At 34.5% G+C, this 12297-nt stretch overlaps 1 protein-coding gene across 1 annotated transcript in view; it reads left to right on the forward strand.

Annotated features, from left to right (window-relative positions):
* The first annotated feature begins 1122 nt into the window (after nucleotides 1-1122).
* Nucleotides 1123-12297, forward strand: part of LOC105620824 — a 22105-nt gene continuing 10930 nt past the window's right edge. Inside the window, exon 1 of the mRNA XM_012202303.1 lies at nucleotides 1123-1428. Within this exon, the coding sequence (XP_012057693.1) occupies nucleotides 1123-1428 (306 nt within the window). The remainder of the gene's footprint in view (nucleotides 1429-12297) is intronic.

The following is a 12297-nucleotide window of genomic DNA, read 5'->3' on the forward strand; positions in this document are numbered from 1 at the left end:
TAAAAAGTGTGTTGTGTGCCCAGGGTAGCTTTGTACGCTCACTAATGCCACCTATGAGCAAACAGGATTTAAGCTTATACACCTTATATAATACAATATACCACTCAATTCTGAATGAGTAATATAATTAAGTAATGATAACAATACTTTATATTACAATAGATACACCCAACTCACAGAAAGACATTCATAACTCAAATCATTAATATAAATTCAAAACTAACAAAAAGAAAAATAATGTAATCAGAGCAAATCAAATTGTAGGACCTTATATATCTTAACAATATAATTAGTAAAAGCGAAATCAAATTCAAATAAAAATGTTTAACCAAACTTGCACTAGAATATACAGAAAATAATTATAATATAACTCTCCTACAGAAACAAAAATTCCAGTACAAATAGGTCAATGATACATTAATATACTAGTGCAGCACAGATTAGTTTTCAAAATCGAATATTCAAAGTAGCTACCAATCCTTCAAGAATATTTCATTTAATTTAAAGTAAAAATTTAATCAAAGCGTTAGCCTTAATTACAATATATTGGTCTTACACCCTAAAAAGCTCACCAGATAATCAGGTTGATCAAGCAATCCGGTTAATTTCCTTCTTTCTTTTCTCGCCTCTCCTTGAATTATGAAGAAGTGCAAATGATTCAATTTCTAATATCAATCTCAGAAAAATCGTCTTCTTCTTCCACAGGCAAATCTTTCGGTCTTGATCATTATCAAACAAATACAGCAAGTAATCCAAACTTCAATAATATATTAAAGATGCATAGATTCCATTTAGATTAGAAAGCGCTGTATATATTTCACAATCGGTATGTATTTCAGAGAGGTGTTCACTCTCCGACGGCTGAGAACGGAATCCAACTCCTCTTCTTCCGCACTCGAAGCAAAATTCGGCTCGGTGGGAGCAGAGTAACAGTGTGTCCCTCCCCCACAATTCCAGCATCCTGCAATCGCTGGTCGGGGGCTACTGCTTCGCTTATATATGGAGGGTCGTTGTTCCGGGAACCTCGAATGAGTCGCCATCATTGGTCCCGGCGAGAGTCTCGCCGGGCGTTGTTGCCTATCTCGGGTGGGAGCTTCTCATGCGCCTCGCCTCGCGGATCCTATGGGGTGTCTCATGGAGGAATTCAACAGGCGCCACTTCAGTAGCATTCCTACTTCCGAGGATGAGCCTGGCGGTCTTCCACGTCACCAGAAAGCTCAGTCGCGCGGAAAAGTCGCCCTCGGCTCCTCCCTCATTCTTTCTTTCCAGAGATTCCATTTACCCTTTTCTCAGCCCGCTTCGGCCGCTATTAAAAGCCCGCAGCGACGTCTCATGTCGAGGGCCATTCCCTCACTACTGCGCCCCGGTGGTGTAGCAAGATTCCCTCTACCCCCTCCACATCTCACCAGAAGCCGAGCTACCTCTCTTGTAGGTATTCGAAGATCTCCCAGTTTCCCCCCTTTCCTCGCAAGCCCTCAGGAGCTGTTCCACCATCCTCTGGCCTTTCATTAGCTCTTCTCTCTCGGTAGCTCGGGGCGGTATTTTTCCTCGGTAACTCCGTTAATTTCGAATTAAGATCCGGAATTAAGAAGGATTTAATCAGAGGCATAATAAGATTTGAAATATTTAACGTGAACTTTTCCAACGAGTGTGTCACCAAAATTAGCGAATTCATATACGACCGGTGGCAAAACGCGACTTACTCGGAAAGGTCCCTGACTCGATGACAATTTCGCAGCAACATTTTGAGCCATCGACGATAACTTGCGTTGCCACCGCAGTACTAAGTTTCCAATTTCGAAACTTCGATCGCTTTTTCGCAAATTATAATAGACAGTCTGTTTCTGGTATGCTTGTTCTACCAGGTGTGTAAGCTTAAATCCGCTGTTTGCTCATAGATGGCATTAATGAGCGTACAAAGCTACCCTGGGCACACAATACACTTTTTTTTATGTGTTTGATATCTGTCAACATTAACCAGTGCACATCATCAGCAATTTCATACAATAACATACATTTTTTCTTTCGTAATCATGTCTAGTTTTTTGCTAAAAAAAAAGCATATGCGGGAAACTATGCTTTTCTGTTTCAATTTGAAGAAATTGACTGCCGAATCGCATCGAATGCTTGTGGAGGCCTATGGAGACAATGCTTCATCGGAAACAACGTGCAGAGATTGGTTTCGCCGATTTAATGACGACAATTTTGACCTGAGTGACAAGAAGCGTGAAAATCGGCTCAGGAAAGTTGAGATCAATTGCAGACTCTTTTGGACGAGGACGATACCCAATCGCAAAAAATGCTTGCTGAGCAATTCTCAAGCAGCCATTTTCATGCGGTTACATGCCATGGGGAAGGTTCAAAAGATCGAAAAATGGGTGCCGCATGAACTGAACGATAGACAGATGGAGCGACGCCAAAACACATGCCAAATTCTGCTTGCCAGACAAAAAAGAAAGTCGTTCCTGCATCAGATTGTGACAGGCGATGAAAAGTAGATCTATTTTCAGAATCCTAAATGCAAGAAATCTTGGGTTAATCCCGCCCAATCATCAACATCTTCTTCAAGACCAAATCGCTTCGGATGGAAGACGATGCTTTGCGTTTGGTGGGATCAGGAGGGTATCATCTACTACGAGCTGTTAAAACCTGGTGAAACTATTAATGCCGCTACTACTAACTGATCAAATTGCACCGTTCTCTGCGTAGAAAAAGATCGCATTATTGGAAAAGACATGACAAGCTGATTTTCCTCCACGACAACGTACCATCGCACACGTCAACAATGGTCCAAAACTACTTGAAGACACGGGAAGTGCTACCCCATCCCGCTTACTCACCAGATCTGGTATCTTCTGACTATCACCTGTTTTCGTCGATGCCCACGCGCTCGCTGAGCGACACTTCGATTCTTACGAAGACGTCCGAAAATAGCTTGATGAGTGGTTTGCCTCGAAAGATGAGGAATTTTTTTGGCGTGGTATACATAAATTGCCCGAAAGATGGGAAAAATGTATAGTTAGCGAGGGCAAGTACTTTGAATAAATTTGTTTTTGCTTCCTAGGAAAAAAAATGTATTTTTCTGACTAAAAAACAACGGATTTAAGCTTATACACCTGGTAGATGTTCCATTCCCAGGTACAATAGATAGACAGAACGCGGTGGACCAGTGTCGTAGTGTCCTAGATCTCCATACTTGTCAAATCTAGATTTCTTTTTATGAGGATACTTGGAAAACGATGTATACTCAAAAATACCCACAACAAGAGAGAGTATAACTCTTACCTGCCGTAGCACTCCAAGAAATGTACTTTTATTGACAGTTAACAGTTTTGAACATTGAGTTCAATTATATGTGGATAATAATGGACATTTATTTGAACACTTATTAAGATCATAATCCTTTCACATGAAAATTAGATTCTGACATGGATCGAATTGGCCGGATCCAGTCCTGCGCGATCTTGCCTTAATCGATTGGATCAGTCCCGATCTTGCCTTAATTGGCCGGATCTGTTCCGATGTTATCTTAATCGGATCAGTACCAATCTTGCTTTTTAACTTAACTAATACGCAACGAAAAGTTACTTAGTTATAGTGTTTTGGAAAACTCGTGAGATGAACTATAAGAATTTGTAATGAGAAATAGGGGATTCCATTTAAAAAATTGAAGGCGACTTTTACGTGACTTTTACGTCCTTCAGAGGACTATCCAAAGTCAAATCAATGGCACCATCCCTCTTCAAGACAAACAACTTTTTGTCTGAAACATTTTTGTCTACTGGGTGTAGTTTTCAAGATATTGGGTTGGATCATTTAAAACAGAATATCCTATATAATCTTTTATCTGATTTCGGTACTTCAACTCCTGCTATCCATTGTATATAAAGACAATCAATCAATCATTTTCTTGCTAAGTGGGAGCATAAACGACTAAAGCATGTCGACGTCAAATATAATTTTGTACAAGATCTCTACGAAAAAGGATTTATGAGGATTCATTATCTGTCATCAAAGGAACAAATAGCTGATGTGTTTACCAAACCATTATCTGAATTACAATTTGCGGCTCTACGCTCCGGACTTAACAAAGAAGACATCAGAAGACATAAAATTGCAACATAGAAGACATTAAATGGAGGAGGAATGTTAGAGAATACAATTGTCTTTTTTATAACTAAGAAATTACATCGCTTTTATTGTTATATAATTAAAAGGATATAGATAGAGATTTAGACTTATATTCACTTCTATATTTGTTTTGAAGCAAGTTTGTTCATGTCGAGCGATTGCATTTTAATTTAAGAAATAGCTAGAAGATGGCGTAAGCAGTTTTTTATCTTCGTCTAGGTTTTCCATTCTGTGAAATGTTCCTCCCTGGCTTTTTTCATCGATCGTTCATGTCGAATCTGAGGGAACGTTGTATCAAAACTTTAAATAGAAACTTTTTAATTTCTACTTAGTAAGTTGAGTTGTTGAGTTTAGTTTCGAAAAATCCACCTAAATTGTAACAGAATTAAATTTAATTTTGCGTATAAAATGATAAGATTAGAACTAAATGACACATACAAACATTTAGAGTATGTGAGATTGAAATTGTTTATTATTTGTAAAAACATCTCATAATATTTACCATAATAGAATCAACATTCTTCATTCATGAAAAGAGGAATATCGTCTATAGTCAATAGGATAAATAGAAAAATTGAATAAATTATTGTAAGATCAAAGGATCTTAATTTACAATAATATTAAGAGTGGCACTTAAGAGTCAAATATAACGAAAAAATTATTTTACAACATAAAAACTCAAACGAGAAGTACATTTAAACAGAAAACTAAAAACAAGAATTAATGAACACAAGAATTATATTCGGTGAAACATCTCGATCAGTGATAATGGAACAACAGGTTACAACACGACGATGACTTTAATTGGAATAACATTAAAATTTTAGATGAAGAATCTTGTTATAATAAGTGTTTAATTTCAGAAATGTTAAACATTAAAAAAGAAAAAAGCAATCTAAATCTACAAACAGATATTGAGGGCCAACATAAAGCTTACATATTGTTAATAAACAAAATCTGACATGCAATACCAAGATAATTTTATTATTCTTCAGTCAGTGTTCGTCTGTCAAACAACAACATAAAGTAACATACATTAACACTGGTCTCATTTTTAATATTTTTAATATATTAATTTTTATCTCTACATCGTTAATTTTATATTGTGACAAAATTTTCCACTGTGATGTTGATATTTCATCACAAATTAATGCTGCACTAACGCTGAATAATTTAATAATTTAATAAGACGAGCATCTTCTCGACATGCTAAATATTAGGTTAGTTATTTTACAAGAGTGACACTTTTACTCGATCTTTTTTGTTCTTTTAATTTATTTTGATTTTTTTTCCAGAACAACGGAAAATTTTAAACAACTGGTCGTTCAATCATTTTGCGAGTAATTTCCGTCTCTCTACAAAACATCTCTCTACAAAACATCTCTCTGGTCTTCATTAACGTGTTCATAATTTTATCTATTTCTTTGATTGCGTTTAATCAATTTAACATCACCTATTCATATATGATTTTCACATCTGAAGATCAATCGTGAGACTGAAACATGTCATGTAATTTATATATATATATATATATAATTTTTAATTATTTATAGAATATTATATTAAATATACTTCTCGTTTAAGTTTTTATGTTTTAAAATAATTTTTTCGTTATATTTGATTCTTAAGAATCCTGTACACTCTTGATATTGTTGTTAAAAAAATTGATTTATTATCTATAGAAATGTTAAGTACAGAAAAAATGGAAAATCAATTAAATACTTCACAAAATTATTAAAAAGTAATATGAATTCTCAGGTTTCCTAATCTTATTAGCGAGATTTATTGCAATAAGATTATCGTCGAAAAAAGTATACCAAACTTGCAACTCCTTCGGAGTTTAGTTCGGAAACAATGCTAAACAATATACATAGGAATTGGTTCATAAAAGATTAATATTCTTGATTAAATTATTAATGTAATTAGATGGTCATTTCAACTTCCCTCTTAATATTTAACAAAAAAAGATCCATTATACAATTGATAAAAAGTGCCGAAAACAATATTTTTAAATTTGTGTATTTTAAAAACAATTAGTAATTCTATTAAAAATAAAGTGATCTCTATTATTACCAATCTAAATCAATCTGATATATTTAACAGGAATAACTGATTAATTAAAGAATGGATAATATCCAAAGAATGTTTTACTTCAAAATATTAAAATATCCCAAGGTTCTTTTTATCAGAGCTGACAAAGGCAACATTACAGTTATATTTAATATAAACGACTATAATTTAAAAACGGAACGCTGCTTTCTGATGTTGACATCTATACAATAAAACCTATATAGTAAAAAAAGATCCGTTAAAAAAAACTCACTTTGGAAGTGGGTACTTTCTTGAGAAGATGGAGAAATAGGGGATATATAAACGAGTACACTTATAGACGATCATATGTTCCCGATGATATTCTACAGAAAGCCTATGCATTGCCAAAAATACACAAAAAAATTGTCCAGTAAGGATTATGGATCTTCTTCTTTTTGAAATAGGCTTCGAGCTTGTTTTTCCAACTATTATGCTTCTTGTGAAGACGATATTCAGTTATCCTTTCATTGTTTAGGAGAACTCCCTGGAGGCGTCTGGTGCGAGGTTTTCCATTCCTGGTTATTTTTGCGATCCTATTGTCTTACATGTTCGTTATATGTATCATTTCATTCTCTTCTTCATGTCTACACGTCTCCATCTCAACATGTCCTGTATGTTCTATATGTCTCTGACAGTCAAGCGAATCCTATTTCAGAGGGTATGTTCTGTTTTCCCTTCCGTTCAAAGGCCTTCCATTAGTTGTCCCTTATTCGTACCGTTTTATTCTAGTTTTAGCTTTAGCCGATTTGTGTATAGGTTTTCACCGTTTGGTCCTGCATCGACTCGATTTAGTTTTTCGACGATAGGCTTCGGTTTTTTTTTTATTTATACATGTGGTGGCATGGATTTTCTTGAGGAGCAATTTATAATTTTATGTTCGTAGAGGAAAGAGTCCGTACAATAATCTGACTAGGGTATATTGCTCGACATGATGAAGTCAAGCATGAAGATTTGCCCCCTTGTATTATACCAAGTTTATGTTATGGTTTGTGATCAAAGAAGATGTTATTTATCCTTAGCTCATTGTGAGTGCAAAAGGCTATCAATGCTTCTTCATTGTCATTGACTTATGGCTTATTAAATTTTTGCATTGCACCATTTACAATTGTGTTCTTGACTCTGGCATTCAGGTCTTCCATTATCAGCGTTCTTTCATCAGATATTTTGTCTATTTTCTTTTTGTAAGGTGTTACAGAAAGCCTTTGTTTCTTCTTTACTTTTATTGGCATCAAATGCCAATAAACGTTGACGAAGTGGATTCTCTCTTTGCTTAAATTGATGACTAATTTGATAATTCTTTCATTATAACTGGTATCTTTGATGATATGCTTGAATTTGCTAATCAAAATTCCTACCCGCTTTTGCTCGTTTGTCCTTATCCGATCCGCTTACTTGAGGATGGAGTAGGGTAGGGATATGTCTCCTTTCCCTCTTTTCCTAGTCTCTGACAGCGCGCATATACAATACTTTTCCTTCTTCCAATTTCAACAGGATTTCCTGCTTTCTTCCATTCTAGCTGCAGTTATTCTAGCTCCCGCATCTCAGGATGTTTCTTCTCTTCTTTTTTGCATTATGTATTATCTTATTTGTTTGTCCTGTGTCTTGCCTGATTCGTTATTGTTGTATCTGTCCTATTCTGAGGCATGTCGTTGGTTCTGTGAGCGTGCGGGATTTTTTGTCGGAGGTAGGCAACCAACTTTGCTTCCGAATCCTCCTCCTTCATCCAGACTTAGGACTGACAGGGGCGATTTTCAACATCTCTGGCGGAATTAAAATTATGAATAAACTTCTGAAAATATCGTACCCTCGATTTTCATAAATTTTGGCAGAAACACTCTAAATGACATCAAATGAATGTCCTTAAATGGATTTTTATCAACAAGAAAGTTTAATGTCAAAAACGTTTAAGTAAAGTTATATACCACCCGAATGAATTACCTTTATATAATTCATTTTAATCACTTCTGACTTTGATATTGACCTTGATCTCCAAGAAGATCTACTTCACTTCGTGCCCCTAGACGGGAGGGGGGGGGGGCGAGAGATGAAACTCATTTCGCGTGAAAAGTCGAACGCTTCTGAAGTAGAGAAGGAGTTGAAATGGAAGTCGCTTCGAGTCAAAGTCGTGCGCTCCCTAGCAGGGGGGAGATGGGATAAGAGTCGCTTCGGATGAAAGTCGTGCGCCGCCAAGCAGGTGGAATGGAAATCGCTTTAGGTGAAAGTCGCACGACCATCAGTATTATACATTAACATATATATATATATATATATGAACAGAAAAGAATTGAATGTGATAAAATCATTTTCTATTCATATATGGGAATAGAACATAATTCTTTTTTATGAATTCAAATGGATTCAAACAGATTCATTTTTTATGGAGTCAGATAGATTCAAATAGATTCAAATTATCAATCAGCTATAAAATTAATTATTCTAGTTTTATTGCTAAAATAAGTATTATAAATTGGTACATTCTAAAATGCACACATGACAAAATTATAATAAAAAAAATGTTTTCATCTAAAGAATCATCTTAGAGAATTAATTTTTATGATGCTCTCAAACAGTCATCCATCTTGAAGCTGTACCATGTCTTGCATGCTTGACCTCTACAATTATATGGGAACTGCTATCTCGATGATTCATAAACCTTGAATATTAAGGAATGTATTAGATGCTTGAATTAATTCTTGCTGTTAACCGGAAGATATTTATGCTATTTCAACATGGCCGAAAGTGATTGCTGATGTACATGAAAGTATCAACCTATCAATAGGTTTTAATAATCAGTATGTAACATTTGATCGGATGCAAAGAACATAATTTTTTATCGCATTAAAAATGTCGGGTGTTGTATCAAAAAAGAGCATTCGCGAAAGATTATTTTTCTGTTTTAATCTTAAGAAATTTGCCGTTGAAGGTCATTGGGATAAGAACAAGAGTAGGGGATCCGGCTGGTCGAAATGCACTGTGAAGGTGAACCGAAAGCAGATTAATAATAAGAAAGTGAATATATTTTGAATAAGGTATCATAAGGTATGCATTATTAACGAAGACCTATGACTACAGAAATTCTTTTACAGAGAAGTTATTTATAAAATAAAAAGAAGCACAATATTTTAAAATGATGTCATGATTGTAGATTATTTACGGATCTTAGCCTGAGCCGATCAGGCTCCGTTTACGAGGTGTGCATGAGGCATGTGCTGAATCGTTCATCAGACGTCGTAATTAAATAATGCTTGCTAGGCACCGCCTGAGATCGTCAGATACGACAAGGAACGACATGGTAAAGCGTGGTCGTGTGGCTATCCAGGGCGGACCGTCAGATAAGCCTGTTCGAGTTAATTCATCGGACACTCATTAGTGGAACAACTCACTGCCTGAGAGTTATCCGTCAGGATAACAACAAAAGAAAGGAAGCGACCATTACGTGAGATGCCGTTGAGATTGACGATGAGTGAAAATGTTTGAAGACCCTTTCTTCTCTCATCTGTGTTATAAGCAACTTGACTTCAAGTTATCAGGATGACGGGAGTCGGCAACAGTTGCTGTTTGTTTCACTAACGTGTTTAGGCTTGTCAAATAATTCATTCTTGCCTATCGGAAAGCTATTTATGCAGTGTCTATCGTACTCCGTGCTGATTAAAATCGCCATGAAAACAACAGTTTGTTAAAAGCAAAAAAAGCGCAGTTGCAATCACAGCGCGATTTATTCGCTATCACTGATCTTCGTCGATAATCGATGATTGAATAGTCATCATTTTTTAATGGAGGCTTATGGAGTGCATACTTTATCTGAAACAATGTTCTTATAGAGATTTAGAACATTAAAAAACAACGATTTTGATGTGAATAACAAAAAGTACCCTGGTCAGCTGAAAAAGTTTGAAAAGGGAGAATTGAAGCATTACTTTAAAAAGATTCATATCAGACGCTCAAAGAATTGTCGGAAACATTAAATGTCGATGAATCAACCGTTAGCAAATTTTTAAAAGTAATAGGAATGATGCAGAAGTTAAGAAATTGGGTTCCATATGAATTGAGAGAAAGAGAACATTGCGAAACGTTTAGTCATTTGTGAATTGCTGCTTCAAAGACAAAAACGGAAGTCGTTTTTGTATCGAATTATGACTGACGATAAAAAATAGATTCGTTACGACAATCCTAAAAAATCATGCAAGAAATCATGGATGCGTCCTGACGAACCATCAATATCAACATCAAAACAAGATATTTATGGAAAAAAGTCATGCTATGCATTTGGTTGGATTAAGTCGATATAGTGTAACTATGAGTTGCAATCTTATCAAACTATCAATGCTGAACGCTACTGACTTCAATTATTCAATTTGAATCAAGGACTCAAAGAAAAACACCTGCAATACGCCAAAAGACATGACAGAGTTATTCTTTTTCATAACAACGCTAGATCACATGTTGCAGAATCAATGAAGGAAGGCACTTGGACGGGATGTCTTATCCCACCTGTCCTATTCACTAGACGTTGCTCTTTCAGATTTTATCATTTGATTCGATCGATGGAGCATGGTCTTTCTGAGCAATCTTCAATTATTTCGAAGATATCAAAAAATAGCTCGATAACTAGATTACCTCGAAAAAATCTGAATTTTTTTTACTGCGGAATCCATTTGTTACCCGAAAAGAGCGAAAAGATTATAGTTATCGATGCACAATATTGTGAATAAAATATCAGATGCCTGTTTGATGAAACAATGAATGTAAACATGAGTTTTTGTAGCAAAAAGCAGCGAGAATTAATTGAAGCACCTAATACAACTGTGGCATATCTGCTCAATAGATATTATTAAAAAGATATTCACGTATAGCTAAATTGTATTTCTTTTATGAATGCCCTGACAGATTTCCTAACCTGTCTTCAATTTAAGATTAATATTTCACGAAATAAAGCGACGCTTTTTTTCTGGCAGATTCTTTTATTTTCTACAAAAACGCACAGTGAGTATAATTTTATCAATATTTAAACTGAGAATCCATCATCAAGATATATTTCCAAAAATATGAAATTATTTTATTGAAATAAAAAAAACTTTGTTTCAATCTTATGTCATGAATTGAAATTAATTCAACAATTAAAAAAATTTTTTTCGATTGAAAAGAATAAAACTTGCTTTCAGTCTCGTATTATGGGCAAAAATAAATTTGAAGAATACATTGGATTGAAAGAATAAGAATTATGTCATTTCAATTCTATATTGATTAAAATGAATTGCATAGCTTATTTTTTCCGTAAAACTTTTTTTCGATTGAAAGGAATCCTGTAGTTTCAATTTCACGTCATGGATTAAAATGGATTCAAGCATTGCTTATATTTGAATTAGATTGAAATGGGTTAAAAAAATTAAGAAATTGGATTCAGCAATGACCAAACGAATCTATTTCAATCCTTTTTCGGATACTGATACTATCGAATAGGGGGAGGGGGGGGGGAATTATTTCGAATGAAAGTCGCGCGTCCCCAAGCAGGGAAGGATGATTATTATATTTTTTTCTGTATATTTCATTCCCCTCACCCAACTGCTATATAAACCACGATAAACATGTAATATATTAGAAATTTATAAGTACACTGAAAAAAATTTGTTCAACTAAACACATTAAATCGTTTGCAGATTTGTTCAACAAATTTTATTCAATCGAATTTAACTTCAGTCTGTTCAACAAAGTCTGTTCAACGTTGATTAAAGGAAATAATTCAATTTATATTATATTTATATTATATTTTATTTGACAACTCTATTATCATTTAGTAGTCTTAAAAATAAATTAGTTACCAGCGTCGTTATATTTATTTGGATAGTTTCACGGAGTCAACTAAATGCGTTATATGAGATACACACATATATATATATATATTGCTACTGTCTTACTTAAGAATTCGTCTATACTAATGTAGAACATATATTTATTCGACAAAACATTTGTTGTCTTAAATATATATATATTGTTTTAAATGCGAGGATTTTGTTTGAAATTATACTTTTATTATATGAATAATATTTTATAAATCTATATAATATATATATATAT

Source organism: Atta cephalotes, assembly GCF_000143395.1.
Source record: "Atta cephalotes unplaced genomic scaffold scaffold00029, whole genome shotgun sequence".
Taxonomy (NCBI): Eukaryota; Metazoa; Arthropoda; class Insecta; order Hymenoptera; family Formicidae; genus Atta; species Atta cephalotes.